The 19486-nt window shown below is 31.3% G+C and overlaps 1 protein-coding gene and 1 pseudogene across 12 annotated transcripts; one reads left to right on the plus strand and one right to left on the minus strand.

Moving 5' to 3' along the window:
• Window positions 1–19486, plus strand: part of LOC123904781 — a 47659-nt pseudogene that overhangs the window by 3611 nt on the left and 24562 nt on the right.
• LOC123908292 (pentatricopeptide repeat-containing protein At1g62930, chloroplastic-like) lies at window positions 1751–9672 on the minus strand. 12 transcript variants are annotated; one of them, XM_045958893.1, is made up of 6 exons: window positions 8406–9672; window positions 6940–8160; window positions 6516–6591; window positions 6215–6404; window positions 4916–5089; window positions 1751–2796 (listed from the first exon to the last, which is right to left on the minus strand). In XM_045958893.1, the coding sequence occupies exons 1-2, from the start codon at window positions 8475–8477 to the stop codon at window positions 6952–6954; spliced, it is 1281 nt and encodes a 426-aa protein (XP_045814849.1). In that variant the 5' UTR covers window positions 8478–9672; the 3' UTR covers window positions 1751–2796; window positions 4916–5089; window positions 6215–6404; window positions 6516–6591; window positions 6940–6951. The 12 variants fall into 12 exon arrangements, with proteins under 12 accessions (XP_045814849.1, XP_045814848.1, XP_045814847.1 ...); XM_045958892.1 differs by having other exon boundaries at window positions 1751–2741; window positions 4916–5056; window positions 6215–6591; XM_045958891.1 differs by having other exon boundaries at window positions 4916–5056; window positions 6215–6591.

The following is a 19486-nucleotide window of genomic DNA, read 5'->3' on the forward strand; positions in this document are numbered from 1 at the left end:
GAATGAGAACCATGATGCAAGTGATTTTTTCAAATCTAACCTCTTCAATTCCTTTCAAGATGTGCAACCCCATGATAAGGTAATGTTATATAAGTCATTTTAGGCCTAATGTTTTTGCACCATAAACTGAATTTTAAAACATCTTGTATTTCATGTTGTATATTAAATCCAATTTATTGATGTTAGACACAATATGTTTAATCTTTATACAATGATTGAGATCTATTGGCATAGGGGTATCATACCCCAAAAGTAATATTTTTCTATGATTGAAATACTTTCCTTATCACAATTAATGGAATTTCCTAAATGGAATTTCCTAAAATTGCTTTTACATACAATTTTCCATAGAACACAAGATTTTAAGTTATGTTTATATCTTCTTTTTTGTGTGTGTGGTGAATAGTTATGTTTATATCTACATCTTTAATAACAAGTATTTGATTCAAAATACCTCATTTCACCAGTTATATAAAGGTGCTGATGGTATCTATCCTCTAACTGGAATCACACAATGTGTGTTGAATGAGTCACTAGAAAGTTCAAACAAAAACTTTAATCAGGTAAGTCTGCTTGGTCATCACACTCTCCGTTTAAAATATATTTTCTAATACATTGTCTTTTATGATTTATAATTGAAGAACTTCTATAGGTGTGTTAACTCTTGCAGAACACAGAATGTTTCTAAAGTTTTAGTTTTTATTATGTGATTTTTAGTTACAAGGAACCGAAGGATTTTCAAATGGGGAACCATATGATAAATTCATGGGAGAAAAATTGTCTACAGAAAATACCTCAACTACTCACCCGGTAAGTCAGCTTGTTAAAATATATGTTTGTTTATTGAAATATACTTTGGGAATATTTCTAATATAAGGCTATTTTACCTAAAATTAATTAATGCAGGAGTTTGATATGGATCTTATTGAAGCCTTGTTTGGTACTCTTGAAGAGTAGAGGAATTGAGAAGGTTGTGGTGTATGTACCTTGAGGGTTTGTTCAGTTGCTACCATAAGTTATTTTGCCTCCAATATTTGTATATCTCATACCCTTCATGCTGAGCTTATTTGTGTTGTGATGGCCATTGAGATTGCATTCAAGAGAAGTTGTCTTTCTTTTTTTTTCCCGCATTGAAGCTATAACTCCTTGTGAAATTAGTTTTCAAGAATTATGCTATTGTTTGATTCTCATTGGTGGGATATTATTATTTCTCCTAGTATTTGTAATGAATTCACTAGCAATAGATTTGGTTTTCTTTAGTATAGATTTTGTTAATATTTGGATTGAAGCACTACTCTTTTTTATTCACCTGGTTTTTTCCTCGAGTTTTATAGGTAAGATTTTTAATAAGACGGTTCTTTTTGTATTTAGCTCCTACAATCTATCACAGCAAAAAAAAATCTGGTACATCCTTTTTTTTTATAAGAAATGGTTAACGTAGAAAGAGGCAAATAACTGATCTTTTACCACAATGGTTACAGTAAAATAATGACGACGACAAAGTGAACAAATCAAACAAACACATTTCATCAAGACTCAGTCGAAAATAATATGCATAAATGTACCTTATGAATTACCTAGTTTGAAGAAACTGCACTTTCTAACCATTCTTTTCATTCTGCATATGCATTTATTAAAAATATCACCTGGACTTGTATCTCAGTTGTATGAACAACCCAAAAGACTCATCTAAATGTGACATATCATGCCAGTAATGATATTTTCTTTTGAATGCATTAATACAATATGATAAAACAATCAAGTGGAACTATTTTTAATATAAGTAAAAACAAATATACCAGACACAATTTTAGCTCTGTTGACTCAAATAAAATGCTAGTCTGTGACAAGTGTAAAACCACTCACACTTTCAACCATTTACAATGCATTGTAAATTGCAGCCTAAAACACATGTCTAGACTAGATTAAATTCAAAACCATATCCTAAATGGAACAGAACATAAACAAACAAAAAATTCATGTCTCACAAGTCATGTTTTGTAAAACAATTTCAATAAAAACATTTCAAAAAAAATCTTTTACTCCCTCTATCCCTAATTATAAGGTTCATCTATAACATTTGTTTGTTCCTAAATATAAGACCTTGTACAAATTCTAGATGCATTTCTTACTTTTTTCTAAATATATCTCTTATTTATAGCTGGCTATAACAGGTTCTATTATTTATAGCTGGATATAACAGTAACAGTCTAACTAACTGAATATTATCAGACTAATAAAATGATAACAGGGCTGATATTAACAGACTGTAGCTGCAATATGTCGAGACTAGAAAAAAATAGAAAACAGATTAACCACCACTATTCTTTCAATATCAATATGAACCGAAAAACATGTAACTTCAATAAAAACAAAATTGCAAGTGAAGTCCATGTGTGACATTAAAAGGAAATAAACATAGGGCGGTAGTCATGAAAATTGAAATAACTTAGTTTGTAAATAGAAAGCATCTCACCTTGTTGTACTCTTATAATAGACCTCTAGCAATCGTTTCACAAAGAAGAATATCTATCTTCCCTTTTCCAAATAGAGCTTGGAAAATATACTTCATCAAACAAGCCCTCTTTACAAAGGCCATTGATCATAGCATTATACGTCAAGAAGACATCTAGATGATAACCATTAATTAAAAGTCTCTTGAAAACCTTGAGTGCATTCTTAAGTCTTCCATCTTTGTACATCCCGTCAATCACTACTGTGTCTGCTTGAATACTCTGACCCTTCATTTTCGTAAACAGTGCAATTGCCTTGTCAAGATGATAGTTTGTGCACAAACTGTATTACGGAAGTGTAGGTGATCACGTTAGCTGATTGACCACAATCGTGCATCTCAGCCAAAAGATCCCAAACAGCATTATAGTGAATAAGCAATTATTTAAGCCCTTAAATGTGTGAGACGTCACAATAGTCCGTAAATGTATCAAAAATACATAAAAATGCAAAAATGTGTTTTTCGCCAATCAACTTGGTCCTACAATGTGTCTTCCATTAGTTTTATCCTTGAAAGTATCTTCTGTTGTCAATTTGGTCCATAAAATTACTAACAAAAGACACACTTAGGTATGTTTATGTAATTTGATATATTTGACAGCACCTTTACACATTTAAGGATCAAAATTATTATTTTTTTTATTGTGAAGGATCAAAATTATTGTTTACTCAATTATAGCATATATGCATAATGCTTTACATTATAGTATATACACATTCTACATGCATGAGTTCTACATTTGGCTTCCTATGTGAAATGAAGGAAAAATCGGCAAGGAAAAGAAGGCTGAAGGAAGGGGACAGACATCACAAAGTAGGGTTGGAGAGGAAATAATAATCTTTGCTAAAATTTAAAATGCACTATGTGTCATACCCTAAATTTTGCCCCTCTTTCACTATCATATGGATTTTTGTCGCATTTATTTTTCGAATATGTGAATTAGCCAATTTGGTAGGGAGGAGAGTGTTTGAGGAGTTACAAGTGCATGGTCATGGGTATGGTCACGGGTTCGAATCTCACTTGTGTGTTTTTTTCATTTTTTTATTATTAATATCATCATTATTAAAAACAAAAAAATCAAAAAGAGATAAGGGTCACAACTTGCGCGTGAATCAGTCCTGAAGAAGAAATGTTCAATCTTGTTCATTGAAGTAGATTAAACACGGAGGAGCAGATCAAAATCAAAAAGGAAACTCATAATTCCATCATCAAAAACATTGAAGCAGTTTAAGTGAGGATTATTACAGACAGATCAAGACAGGATTGAAATTTGTGATTTCAATCATAAAACAGAATTAATCTGTTTAATTGTCTTCCAAAAATATGAACTAAACTCCTCTACTATAAATAGAGGTAGTCACACAAAGAGAAGGGGGAGAAATCAGACACCAAAAAAGAAAAATCAGCAGCCACAGAAATTACACATAAAAGATCTGACGCAGAAAAACACACAGAACAGAGAAACATAAAACCATAAAAATTCCAATCCAAATCCTAGCCTCCAAATCCAGAGCAATAACCTTGCATAAAGTCCAAAAGAAGGAAGCAGAGAGCAGGAGAACGGGAGGAAAATAATAAAAAGAAGGAATTGAGAGGAATCTTACTCTGTTGGAATTCACGGCACACCAGGTTCTTTTTTCACAAATAAGGTTTTTTTGTTACTTGAATATTTATTTTCAGTGTTATGTTCAAACACGCAGTAATTTCTTATTATAATTTTATTTTCAGTGTTATGTTCAAACACGTAGTAATTTCTGTGGCTTTGGATTTTTCTTTTTTGGTGTCTGATATTTACCCTTCTCTTTGTGTGACTACCTCTATTTATAGTAGAGGAGTTGAGTTCATATTTTTGGAAAACAATTAAACAGATTAATTCTGTTTTATGATTGAAATCACAAATTCCAATCCTGTCTTGATCTGTAATAATCCACACTTAAACTGCTTCAATGTTCTTGATGATGAAATTATGAGTTTCCTTTTTTATTTTGATTTGTTGCTGTGTTTAATCTACTTAAATGAACAAGATTCAAAATTTCTTCTTCAGGACTGATATACGCGCCTTATCTATTTTTATTTGTTTTTAATAATGATGATATTAATAATAAAAAAATGAAATAAAATAAAATAAAAAAAACACACTAGTGAGATTCGAACCCATGACCATGCACTTGTAACTCCTCAAACACTCTCCTCCCTACCAAATTGGCTAATTCACATATTCGAAAATAAATGCGACAAAAATCCATATGATAGTGAAAGACGGGCAAAATTTAGGGTATGACACTATGGTAATAAAACATATAAAATAAACTTCTTAAAGAACAAGATAAAGAAACCTTTGTTCATTGTGCAAGTCTACAAATCTAGTATACAGGTGTTCACTGTGTTTGAATCAAAACTTACTAGGTTAGGAGACATGTATCAACAAAGAAGTGTTTCCTTCACTGTATCATCTGCCGCATCCGCTACTCAAACACAACATAACGAGGTTTCACACAGCGTCTAGGGGCCTCTACGCATCGCCACTATAGTTGCCTCTGTTAACTACAGAGTGGCCACATGTCAGTATGACGTTTTCTAGATCATGATAACATAATAGTCAATTATTAGATAAAAAGTACTGCCAAGAGATGCACTAAGATCAAGAGAAGAATAAAAAAATCCTTAAATTCATATGTTAAATCAAATACTACAACGACAGAAACGATAATTGTATATATCAAAGCTCACAACAATTCTAGGAGAAGAAGTTTGAGCACACTATTAATTATTAAAAAATATCAAACTAGAAATAATAGAATTTACCAAGTATTTAGCTCAGGAAATAAAGTATTTAAAAACGATTGTAGAATAGCATTACAAGATATGTTAAAAATCATTTAGTTTGAGAAATGGATAGATTGGAATTCTCAGTATTACATCGCTACCTCAAACACATGAAGCTTGTTTGATCTCTACTATTAGGATACTCTAAAATCTACTAAGCACAAACGTATAACAAATTATTAGCAATGCACAAAGGAGAAGATAATGAATTGCAACAATTCTTTGAAATGTATGGTCATACATCTTAATAAACCAGCTTTCTAGCATCATCTTTGGTCAATTTTCATCTCAATTACAAACTCAAGTTTTGAAATGGGGGAGTGTATGGTTTTCACAGTATACATTTGACAAACCATGAAAGTAAGGTTCCATTATTGTCGGAAATCACAAGCATAACAAAGACATACAGAACCTAGTGAACTTAGTTATCTTTCCGATGTTTCATTTGGTGCTTTCAACAAAGTTTCCTCGTGATGAACTATCTAGGTAAGTGAAGATCAAACTCTTCAGTTGTATGCATGTAATTGTTCCAGCATATGAAGAGCACGGAACTGGTTTAATTTTACACATGCTACCAACGTAAGTTCTATCTCTTTCATTTTCAATGTATAAACGTAAGATAATTATTATATTCAGAAGGACAAAGAAGAGGAAGTGAAACAAGCATTATAGGCATTTATTACAACAAATCATCATGTAGATCTAAAAGACACGAGACATTAAGACCTTTGAAACAGGAAAAACAGAAGCTTATTATCAATAACTTGATTTATGTCCTGCTACCCGTTTCAACCGGGAAAATGAAAAACTAGTATATGCAAGCTTGCTCCGGAATCTAATCATAAAGTTGCAAAAGACCAAAAATGAACCAAGTACCTCGCAACTAGCTAAAGGTGCAGCCTGCTAGACACAAACCATTGTTTATAGGGTAAAATATTTGGACCTGATCCTCTGCAGCATTTGCAGAGATGTTGTAGATCCAACTGCACTTCCTTGCACCTAGATCCAACAGCTCTACCATACCTGTTCAACAGCAGATGATTGAACAGTAGAGGGCCTTCTTTATCTACAAATCATAATAGAATTCGGTTATAGTGAGATTGATCAGAGAGAAAAATCATAATAGAATTCGGTTATAGTGAGATTGATCAAAGAGAATGTTCTCGACTGAGGGAACCATTTGGCTAGGCTGGTAGTGATCCTATCAGATTTTCTTTTCCTTTCTGTTTGCATTGTAATTACCCTTCCATATTCTGCAATATAACAGTGTAACAACATCTTTCATTTCATCGATTCTATTAAATATAAATTGAACTCCAACAATTACAGTGATTGAAAAAAATCCTTGAAAAATATGATGTAGATTCACAGAAAATTGGGAAGAAAAGGATAGTTATTATTAAGGAATAAAAAAAGTCAACCACAATTGTTATTACGACTATCATAATGAAAATACCAAAGTATAATTTTTAAATAAAATTAAAAAAAATGTAATCGTGAGCCAAATGCATTAACCATCTTTTATGACTATGTAAAGAAATAAAGAGTAGATGGTCGATTTGAAATTCAAAATAACAAATCGTGACTTGAAAGCATCTCACCTAGTTTTACTATTATAAAAGACCTCTAGAAATCATTTCATGAAGAAGTTTCTCCGCCTTATCATTCTTGTCGTCTTCGGACAAAGCACGAATAAGAGTTTCGTAAGTAACAGCATCAGGGGTGCAACCGTTTTCTTCCATTTTTGACACCAAGGACAATGCTTCATCAAACAAGCCCTCCTTACAAAGCCCATTAATCATAACAGTATACATCTTCACATCAAAATTATAGCCTTTAATCAAAAGATCCTGATAAATCTCTTGTGCATCCTTAAGTCTTCCATTTTTGCATAGCCCATCAATAAGTATTGTGTATGTATACATATCTAGCTGAATTCCTTGGTCTTTGATCTTCCTCAATAATTCAATCGCATTGTCAACCTGATGATTTTTGCACAAAGCATCCAATAAAGAACTATAAGTGATCACATTAGCAGGTTTGCCTCTATCATGCATCTCATCAAGAAGATCCCAAACATCAGATATTCTCCCTGATTTGCAAAGTCCATCAATAAGTGAATTGTATGTTACAGTATTAGGAGCCATGTTTTTCAAATGCATTTCTTTGAAGAGACTCACGGCTTCATCCACCATTTTATTTTTGCATAATCCATTAATCATGACATTGTAGCTATGAACATTAGGTTTCACTTCCCTTCGAGCAATAGTGTTGAATACATATGTAGCCTTGTTCACTTCTTTAACCAAGAAATACCCATATATTAAAGAAGTATACGTAGCAACATCTGGTTTAAAACCTTGTTTTATCATAACAGCTAAGACATTTCTAGCTATTTCAATCTCTCCTTCCTTACATAAACCATCAACCAACTCAGTAAAAGTATGAACATTCGGGCTAATATTTTTCAACAACATTTCATTTAACAAACCAACCGCTTCGTTCAATTGACCCACACTGCAAAGACCATATATTAAAGTAGTGTACGTAACAACATCCGGAGCAATTTTCTTGACAATCATTTCAGAATATAAATGAAAGGCATCACTCACAAGTTTATCCTTGCACAGACTATTAATGACCGTGTTGTACATTACCACGTTTGGTTTAACCATTAACTCTTCAATCTTTCTAAGAATCTCTAGGGCAGCTTTTGTTTCTCCGGTTTTACATAACGCGTTAATCAAGATGTTATAACTAACTCGATCAAGGTGAAATCCCTTTGATATAACATCGTCATGAAAATGCAATGCTTTATTAACCTGACCACTAAGACACATGCCATTGATAAGTGTAGTCATTGTTACTGTATCAGGTTGATAACCTAATTTGATAATTTTTCCCAATACAGAAAATGCAAAATTGAGTTGATGAAGTTGGCAAAAACAATTGATTAAGATGTTTAAAGTAACAATATTAGGTTGAATTTGTTTGAGTTCCATTTGATGAGAGAGAGAAATAACAGTATGAAAATGATTGATTTTAACAAGAGAACCTAAAATCTTACCAAATTTGATAATGGATGGTGTAGGTTTGATATATAGCATTTGATTGAATGAAGAAACTGCATCATCAACATCAACAATAAGATTGTGATGTAATGGTTGGGAATGAGCGTTGTGAGAGTAAAACCGGCGAGGATGATTGAAATTGTTGGGAATGGAAAGAGAGATAGCACCGAAACCGTGAGTTAGCACTGAAAATGACATTTTAACGGCGGCAGAAGCGTTGCAACGAAGGCCGGGGTCGGTAAGGGATCGACGGTCGGAGGCGGCAAAGTGAGGTTAGAGAATTTATGGGTTGGGTTGTGTACATATCTTCCTTTTTGTTATGAATATATTAGTAGGAAAATTTGTTTTTCTCCTACATTTATCCCTCTACCCCTACAAACTATTCAATATTCCTATTTTATCCCTTGTATCATTTAACTTTACCTTACAAAAGTATTCCGGTACATAATTATTCAATGTTCCGGTAACTTTAGTTTGTTCATAAAAATTTCTGAAGTTTTCCGGTATACAGAAATCATATGTGCAACTTTACCGGACAACTTAAAAATTTAGTCCCGGTTTGTTGTTTCTTCAACAATAGCTTTGTTTCACCTCACAACTTATTCTCTCCTCCTCAATCTCATCTGCCTCAACCCTTCACTCAAAACAACAACAACCTTCTCCCACCACTCCACCACCACCCTTCAAGCACAGTCATAACAAAAGCATTGATGACGAAGCTCGCCGCAAAAACATCTTCTAACATCTCTTCTCCGCCAAATAAGCCAATCGATTTCTACCAAACCTACTCCCTCGACGACGTCGTTTATCTATCTCGATCCTTTACCAGAGAAGAGGAATGGATTGATTTGGACTTTACTTGGATTATGTTTTTAATCATATTGGAGAAGATGAATGGATTGATTTGTATTTACAAGATTATATGAAAAGAATGGTTTACTTTTTACAGAGCCGAAGAATTGGAAAAATATTTTGTGGTTGAAGATGGAGACTTGGATTTAATCTGAGAAGGGCCATTAATATTTATTTTGGAGACTTGGTTGAAGATGGAGACTTGGATTTAACCGAGGAGACTTGGATCTTGAACTCGAATTGTTTTGGTACATACCGGAACAAACCAAAGTTACACATACCGGAACATTGGATAATTTTTTTATGTACCGGAATAGTTTTGTAGGGTAAAGTTAAATGATACAAGGGATAAAATAGGAATATTGAATAGTTTGTAGGGGTAAAGGGATAAATGTAGGGGTAAAAAAAAATTTCCTATTAGTAGATGTCCATTAGTCTTGGCCCATATTCATTGGCCCATATATTGTCCTATAAATAGAGCATATGATACAATGTGATACACAGTTGTGAATAGAATAATAACAATGTTCTATTCCTTTCTCTTCTCTCTTTCTCTTCTCCTTCTATATTCTTGCTATTCTTTAGAAATAGTTCATAACACGTTATCAGCACCATAGTCTCTCCTCTTTCAAAAAAGGTATAACAACAATGGGAATTGACAATTTTATTTTATGTATGAATTTTTTTTATTCTATTTTTTCAGATCATTTTGTTCTTCTCGTTTTTTTTTAACAAACCTACGATCCAGAAGTATCGTGGTGATATGAATCCTGAAGATTCATAGTGTGATGAAATTTTAAAATATGAATCCTGAAGATTCATAGTATGATGAAATTTTAAAGTATAATCCTGAAGATTCATAAGCATACGCTTATAAAAGTAACGTAAAATATCTTTTAAAATATGAATCCCGAAGATTCATAGATATAATATGATGAAATTTTAAAATATGAATCCCGAAGATTCATAGATATAAGTAAAATCAATATCTTGTTAATCTTTTAGAAGAATTCAAAAACATCAATCCCTGAAGGATTGGATAAATAATTGATTTGATTTGTTATACAATTCTTGAACAATTTAAGAACCAATTTTTATTCTCCATAATTCTTGAAGAATTCATTACGGATACATCTATGAAGGATCGTACAATTAGATCTATTATATAGTTCTCAAAGAACTTAAAAATTCAAATTTTGTCCTCCATGAAATCTTGATGAATTCAATTGTGACACATCCCTGAAGGATGTACAAAATAATTGATAAGATCTATTATAGAGGTTTTGAAGAACTTATGAATGATTCAATATATATGCATCCTAAAGGATTGTACACAAAAAAAGAAAGATTATTCTTACATTATATTATATAGTTCTTGAAGAACTTCCTATACATGCATCCCTGAAGGATGGCTTTATCAATTTATAATTTTCATTGGATTTATTTATTTACTGTAATAATAATAAAAACAAACTAAAGATACATATATCATGCGCCATTTTTTTTAGAATACTTCATGTATGTTGCTCATAATCTATACATATCATGTTGGAATTTTTAGTTAAAAAAAAAAAAAGAAAAAAAAAAGTACAATCATATGCTAATTTACGTTACCTATTCTATGCATATGCCAATTTTTTTTCAATAACTTACTAATTAATATATGTTACATTATAATTATTATTATAGGTTACATTATAATTATTATTAATTTCATTATGTTACTATTTAATTTGCATTATAAACTTTTATGTTACATTATATTAATATTAATAAAGATAATTGGAATTTTTTATTTGACTGTGTTTACTATGTTTATCTAATTATTTGCTTAATTTTATTATTTGATGATGGTATATATCAATGATAAATGAATGAAAAATTATTCCCAGAAGTGAATGAAATCCGATCCACTGATGTTACTCCATTCCCAGAAGTGAATGTAGTAACACAAGATTACCATGAAAAAAAAATTGTGGTCATGGTAATAGTCATGACCGTGTTAATTTTAAAATTAAAGTGGGCAAATTAGTTTCCGAAGAACTAAGGAAGAAAAAGGGAAAATCCAATTGAATGCACAAGGAATAAATTATTCATAATCATTATGAAGATCACTTGTGATATAGTTCTTGAAGAATTAATGTTTTAATAATAATGATCTCCGATGGATTACTCAAAAAATATGGATTTCCCGAACCATTGTTAATGAAAAATTATTTGTATAGTTCTTGAAGAACTTAAAATTCAATATTAAAGCATTTCTTGTAGTATTGCTCAAGAACAATTTTTCATAATCAATGTTTATGAATATTGGTGGTATAATTCTTGAAGAACTAATATTTTAATATAATATCCCTAAAGATATAGTTCTTGAATAAGTAAAAATTTAATATCAAGTATTCTAGAAGGATTGGAAAATTGTAATTTTCCATAGCCATTGTTGATAGAGATATATTGTTAAGTTCCTGAAGAACTTATAAAATTTTACAACATGATTACAATCTATATGATATATTTGAACTTGGTATAAGATAGACCAAAATTAAAGGAAATCAATAGAAAAATTATTTATGTCTCTTGAATATGCTCTTGAAGTAGCAACTTTGAAAAGAAAAAAAAAAGTTCAAAAATATTTTGTATATCCATTGTTGTACATACATTGGATGGATATTATTGATATATTAAACTCATGATTGAATGCATGGTTCATACGTTTTTTTTTCCTCTCATAATAATGATTATTCTTTGCTCTTAAAAAAAAAAAAACAAATTATTCTTTGCAAACATAAACTGACTTTAATTATTCGGTTACATATTTAAATCAATTGATTGATTTGAATTTTAAAATCTTTTAATTGTTACTATATTTTAATTTCTAATTCTACTGAAATCCACATAAGCATTATTTTGTTATACTTTATTTTTACTCTTTTAATTCTCATACAAATAAATTATTACTATTTTTTTTTATTGTGTTCCACCGAAAAGATTTTTTTGTAGAAACATATTTGTTTAGCTTGAAAATATTCATTGATTCTACTATTCATGAAAAATTAAATTTTATATTTGGTAGTACGAAAATTATTGAAGGCTCCAGAAGAATCAATGCATTGTTATATCGAGAAACGAAGTTGCACTTTGCTAATGTATTTTATATTTTAAGTCTTAAAGAAATTTGTTACCGAAGGATATTCACATAAATGAATATCATATTGAAACAAGAAACGACGGAGATATTTTATCTCTATATTACGAGACATATTATCAACTTTTGTCTCTAGTTTGTGGTGTACTTATGATATTAGTGCAACTTAAGCACATGTTCAAGTAAACCAGAAGTTTACAAATAAATCATATTATTTTTGTCATTGGCAAGATCAGTTGGGTCATTTCTGGTCTATTATGATGCGAAAAAATTTCTATGGATATGTATTGAATGGCCAGAAGTTCATTCAATCTAACACTTTTTGTGTATTACTAGTTCCCGAAGAAAATTGATAAATTTAGTAAACGAGCGTCTCTTATTTTATATATAAGGTGATATTTATAAATCAATACACCGATCATGTGGACCAATTAAATTTCTATAATTTTAATTGATGCATAAACTAAATGGTCACATGTATGTTAGTTATCAACTCACAACCAAAAGTTTGTGAGATTATTTTTAAGAGCTCATTATATATATATATATATATATTATTCTAGAAAGTATTTGATAAGTATCATATGTTAATTGAAATTTATACCGAACATCTTGTAGAATATGTTCATACAAACAAAAATAATAATGGACTTGAAGATCCATTTTTTAGACGTCTAAAGTTAATTACATGATCGATACTTATGAGATCAATATTTCTAAGTTCTATTTTATATTTTGGGAACATTTAAATATATATGTTGAGATATTGATTCGCTCAAGCCAATAAGTTATTATACGAAAGTCTTCCCCTTAACTTGCAATTAAGTTTAGTTTTATACTCTAATATTTTTCATATAAGCATTTTTGGATGTGTTGGTATATTCTAATTGTTCCAATATAATGCAGTACGATGAATTATTAAAGAATATTGGGAAAATATATTTGATACAACTCTTCATCCCTTATAAATTATATTGAGCCAATAGGGACTTGTTTATAGCCCAGAAGGATAATTTTCAAGTGATGATGAATTAGTTTTCCCAATATTATGGGGAGGGAATAAGCAGCTGAAAAATATGAACCTGAAGTTCAAATGAATCACTTGAAATAAATAGTTATTATTATCTCATCTTGATCCGCATATAAAATAGATTGAACCAGATGTTCAAAAGATATATCATTTGCAAAGTTTTTGAAACCAAACTATCAGCTGCTAATACTCCAATCAAAATGGATGTCCCTGTTGGACAATCTTATATTGCAAATGAATTTTAACCACCCTGTAGCGTGGTAGGTCAGTCGGTTCCAAAGATAAAAATCCTCAAATAAGAAAAGGAGCTAAAAAGAAAGATGACTCAAGTGAGGATATGAAAAGATTATTTGACATAATTAATTTTCTAGTTCCATAAGAACTTATAAGGTACCTGAAATTTATGAAAATAAAGAGATCTCGACGAATTATGTCATGAATGGAATACGATGAAACCGAAAGAAAATCAACGTTGACGATGTTTATTTATATAATATAGCGCTATATATGATAAGAAATAATGAGGATCATAAATCAAAGTCTATTAAGGATTATAGACAATGAAATGATTGAATAAATAGATAGACGTAATTGATACAAAATTAAACTAGCTTTGCAAAGCGGAACGTTTTTGGACCAATAGTCCATTCCATCTGCAGATGGAAATAATTCGATATGAATAAATTTTCAAGAGAAAAATAATGAAAATAAAATATTTAGAGTTTGAATTGTTATTCAAGTATATTGATAAATGTCTATCATTGATTTTCAATAAGCATATTCACCTGAAGTGAATTCCAAAACTTCTTTGTAATTAATTAAGTTGAGTAGCATATGAAATACTCAATTTATGTGAAATATGTGTTTTAACGTATTTGACTGGCTCACTGGATAATGATGATTATATGAAAATCCCAGAAGGATTTAATTTTCGTAAGACACATATATTGGAGAGGTGACTTAATAAACATGAATAAGTCTCCTTATATACTCGAGCAACATCTATATGCATGTTGTATAATATTCTTGTTGAATATTTCCAAGTGAGAAATATGAAAATGACAATTTGTTCATTTTAAGAAAATATTTGGCAATGAATTTGATATATTTAAGATTTATGTCGATGATAAAAATATGATCAAGACACTCCTGAAGAGCTTGAGATATTGTCATTTCTTACAAAATAAGTATTTGAAGAATATTTTGTGAATCATGAAGTTTATATACAGAAGGTTCTAAAATGATTCTATATGAAAGATAAAATCAATTACGTTTTGTAAGATCACCGATGTAAACAAATGTCATTTTAGAGTTTGAGTAAATGATGAAGAACTAATTGGTCTTGAAGTACCACATTTTGGTTCTAATGGGGACAAATACATTGCTAACCTATTATTTGTTGTCAATATATCATCAAGTATATATTTTTGGTTTAGATATGCAGGTTAATTGTCTAATCCTTATAAGGGCACCGATCACAAACAAGTTGTTTGGTCATTACATGAGGAAGTACAATCACCCATGGAGATATGTGAACCAAACTATAATAACAATCTCATGAAATAAAATGATGCGGAAAGTTTAGTACTATATGAAATAGATCAAGAATGTGATTTGTTTGAAGTACGATATTCAACAGATACAAGGGGTTGTGATTTTTCTTATAAAGGGTTTTTGCTACAATTCAACATGAAGATCATATCACAAACACTGCTAATTTGAAGAATATAATAACGAAGATATAAGATTGTCAACATGTCATCACCAATTGTCAAAGCTTTGGAGCAAATAATATTGAAGATTATTTGACATTTTTCTTCTTAGATATATTTGTATTTATCAGGGGGAGATATAAATATGTTCTGCACTCTTTTTCCCTTCACCATGGTTTTATCCCACTGGGTTTTCCTAATAAGGTTTTTAATGAGGCAGTTCACACACAAAAGACTATGTACTCTTTTTCCTTCACTATGATTTTTTCCCAATAGGTTTTTCTCTAGTAAGGTTTTAATGAGGCATATCCTCAATGGACATCTAAGGGGGAGTGTTATGAATATATTAGTAGATGTCCATTAGTCTTGGCCCATATTCATTGACCCATATATTGTCCTATAAATAGAGCATATGATACAATGTGATACACACTTGTGAATAGAATAATAACAATGGTCTATTCCTTTCTCTTCTCTCTTTCTCTTCTCCTTCTATATTCTTGCTATTCTTTATAAATAGTTCATAACACTTTTTCTGTTTTTTATTTTTATTTTATTTTTATAAAACTGTTTTTATTTATTGAATTAATCGCATGGTCAGTTATGTTTATTTTAATTTTTAATTTGTTCATTTTTATTTTTCTTTTACCATCAGTTTAATTTAGTTCTGGATTAGTTTTGGGTGGTTTCGGTTTTCTTCCAACCAATCGCAGTTGTGGGCGATTGAATTGCAATCCTCGCTATAATTTAGTCTTTTAAAAAGTTTTAAGTTAGTCTTTTAGTTAAATTTTAAATTAGTCTTTTTAGTCAACTAGTAAAGTTGCATATGTGAATATGTCGATAACTTAGGAAAGTATTATGCGAAAGTTTTAGATGTAATTAATTCAAAATTTAATGAAAAGTTAGACAAAATTAACTGAAAATTTAACCGAAATGATGAACTTATATTAACATCAGTAACGTAAAGACCAACTTGAAACTTTTTAAAAATATACGATCAACTTGAAATCTAAAATAAAAGTAAGAGATTATATCATCAATCCTCAAAGATGGTTAAATATGGACTAACTAATTCAAATTTTAGAAATTTGAAGGACCAACCTGAAACATTTAATATATAAGAGACCAACTTAAAACTTTTAAAATATAAATGACCAACTTAAAACCTAAGATAAACGTAAAAGACCAAAATGTTCCATTAAGACTAAGGCCCCGTTTGGATTAGCTTATTTTTGAGCTTATGCAAATGGCTTATGCAATTTTTATGTATTATTATAAGTTTGTCAATGTAGTTTATGATAAAAATAACTAATAAAAATACAATTTTCACTAGTGTTAACTTATAAAATATCATAAAATCTAAATTATATTGCATAAACTGTTTGTATAAGCTCACAAATAAACTAATCCAAACTGGGCCTAAGTATATATAATATATATTTTGGGGAAGACTCGTTTTTGTTTTTTTTGAAGGGGAAAAACTTTATTAAAATCAATCTGAAACAAGAGTAATATTGCCTTTATCTTTTTGGATAAAGGGCCAAATACAAGGTGAGATGTTATCAGTCAATTCTTTGTTGGGTTCAGATTCGGGGCATAAGTTATGGTGCATAAGCAAGGTGCATAAGCAAGGCTTATGCACACCATGCGTAAGTACCCCAGATTGCTTAACGCGCCCCCAGTTTGCTTAATGCGCCCCCCATATTGCTTAGCGTACCCCTCAGATTGCTTATCGCGCCCCTAGTTTATTTAGCGCGCCCCCCAAATTGTTTAGTGCGCCCCCAAATTGCTTTGTGCACCCCTCAAATTGCTAAGCGCACCCCCCACCCCCAACATAAATAACACACAAAACCATTTCACAAGCAGAATGATTTTGGATTACAACCTTCTAAGACCATTCGACAGTAAAAATGATTTTGGCATTATAAGTACATCTAATGTGAAACCATTCCACAACAAAAATGGTTTCGGGGGGCGTGCGAGAAAATTTGGGGGTGCGCTAAGTATTTGGGGGGCGCTAAGCAATTTGGGGGGTGCGTTAAGCAATTTTCATTATTTATGCATGGTGCATAAGGAAAAAGTTTATGCACCATAACCACCCAGATTCGGTCCATTTTGCCATTTCATGAGCGGCTTGATTTGCTTCCCTTGGAACCCATTCAATCGCTGAGTTAGGGTTATTCCGGAGGAACTATTTGCAGCGTCGAATAATGCTTCCCCAGCTCTTGCGAATCACGTTCTTTCCTTTGACAACGTTTACCATAATTTGCGAGTCGAGTTCAAACATCACCTTCCTTTCCCCCATCCTTTCGATCCAATCAATTGCATCCATTAAACCCATAGCTTCACCTGTTATTACATCTGTAGTCCCTTTATAGCCCTGGTTGCAACTCCGATGGCGCTCCCATCCGACCTCCTTAGAACCAACCATGTTAACCAATGGCCATCACTGCTTAGGTGAGCATCCACATTGATCTTCAGGATGCCCCTAAGTGGTGGACTCCAGCTTATATCGTTATTGCAACCTTTTGTTCTCACGCAAGGATTTTGGATTTGCTGCTCAAATCCATGGTACTGATATTCCTGGATCTAGTTCAACGCGGTGGAGCTGATGTCTTGAGGAGGTAAGTACTTGTTCTGAAAAACTAGCATGTTTCTGGCATACCATATTCCATAGGTGATAGCTGTAATCTTCTCCATATATTCTTTATCTGTGTTGTTTTTCATAAAATTGATCCAATCAAAGAATTCAGTAATTTGATTCAGCCCTAGGTTTAGATTCAAGGATGAGGCAGACCAAACTTGATTTGCCCATTTGCATTTTAAGAACACATGATTGATTGTTTCTGTAGTATTTGAGCATCGAGGGCATAAGGGTTCACATCTGACCCCTCACTTGAATAAATTGTCCTTCACTGGTAAGACATTTTTTAGAGCTCTCCAAAGCAGGTGACTGTGCTTAGGGGGCACATTTAGCTTCCAAAGAGCGCTCCAAATATGTTGAGTGTTATTGTCAGAAGTAGCATTTGATAGACAACCCCAATTCATGATAGCATGATAGTCAGACTTAACTGAATATTGCCCATATTGTGTACCTGGGGAAGACTCGTTTGAGCAAAAGAGTTAAAGATTTTCTTATAAAAAAAGTTAAAGATTTAAGGTTCAAGAAAAAAGTATGTTTATGGACCGAGAGAGGAGGTGGATATGCTTTCTTCACACACACACAACACACGTGGCAGAAGCAAAAGAAGAAGTTTATCATCAATGGATGGTTCATGGCAACTCACACACACAACACACATGGCAGAAGCAAAAGAAGAAGAAGATGAAACAGAGATAAAAATGAAATCACATAATGAAGAGTGAGTACCTTGCGATGAGTGAGCCTAGCGCGCCTAAAAGTTCGGGTTGAGTTGGAATGAATCTACAGTTTATCAACAGTTTGTGAGCAGAATTGCGTTAGGGTTTGCATCTTTGAACAAATGATCTGAGTGAACCTTAAATCGTTAGAGAAGAATATATTTATTATGAATTTTGCTATCTTTATTCCATTCACTTAGATGGTTATATAAAGCTAACAAACTCTATCGATCATATCATAGCAATGGGAAAATAATAACTACTTTAACTAAGATAATAACAAGATAATAAAATCATTGAATCTAACTAAGGAAAATAGGGAAAATAGCAACAACTTAAAACTAATCTAATATTTAAAATAAACTATAATATCTAATACTTAATTTTGTGACATTATCAAGATTTTGTGAGCAGCAGAATCGCATTAGGGTTCATTTGGGGAGAATCGATTTTGAGAAGAAGAGAAATTTATGAGAATCAATGGGGATGAACGGATTCGTTTGGGGAGAATCAATTTTGGGAAGAAGAAATTTAGGGATGAACAAATATGAGAATGAAATTTGGGAGAATGAGTGGTACAATGAAAATATTACGCGCTAATAGCTTAAGACAACGGGAACGATTCTATTTGTATTTCATCCGATCTTATAAAGAACGATTTTACACCTATATTTTTATTATACTCACTCTGTTGTGATTTTAGATTTCTGCATATACGACAATACACAATTTTTTTTTTTGAACCAACGACAATACACAACTTTAATCACTAATATATTGTCAAAAAAAACTTTGATCACTAATATATTTAATTATCTTTTATAAAAAATATGAAAATTTTATATTTTGAAAATACTCGTCGAGATAAATATTGAACAACATATGCTAATATTTATTTTTATATATTAGTTTCAGGATCAAATAACATCAACTAGTTTGACACCAAATGTTATACCTCTCAATAATGTTTTACCCAAT

The sequence above is a fragment of the Trifolium pratense genome, linkage group LG2 (genome assembly GCF_020283565.1).
Source record: "Trifolium pratense cultivar HEN17-A07 linkage group LG2, ARS_RC_1.1, whole genome shotgun sequence".
In the NCBI taxonomy this organism is placed as follows: domain Eukaryota; kingdom Viridiplantae; phylum Streptophyta; class Magnoliopsida; order Fabales; family Fabaceae; genus Trifolium; species Trifolium pratense.

Coding starts and splice junctions, on each gene's coding strand:
- LOC123908292 (XM_045958888.1), bottom strand. CDS start 8,607: ATGTCATTTTCAGTGCTAACTCACGGTTTCGGTGCTATCTCTCTTTCC.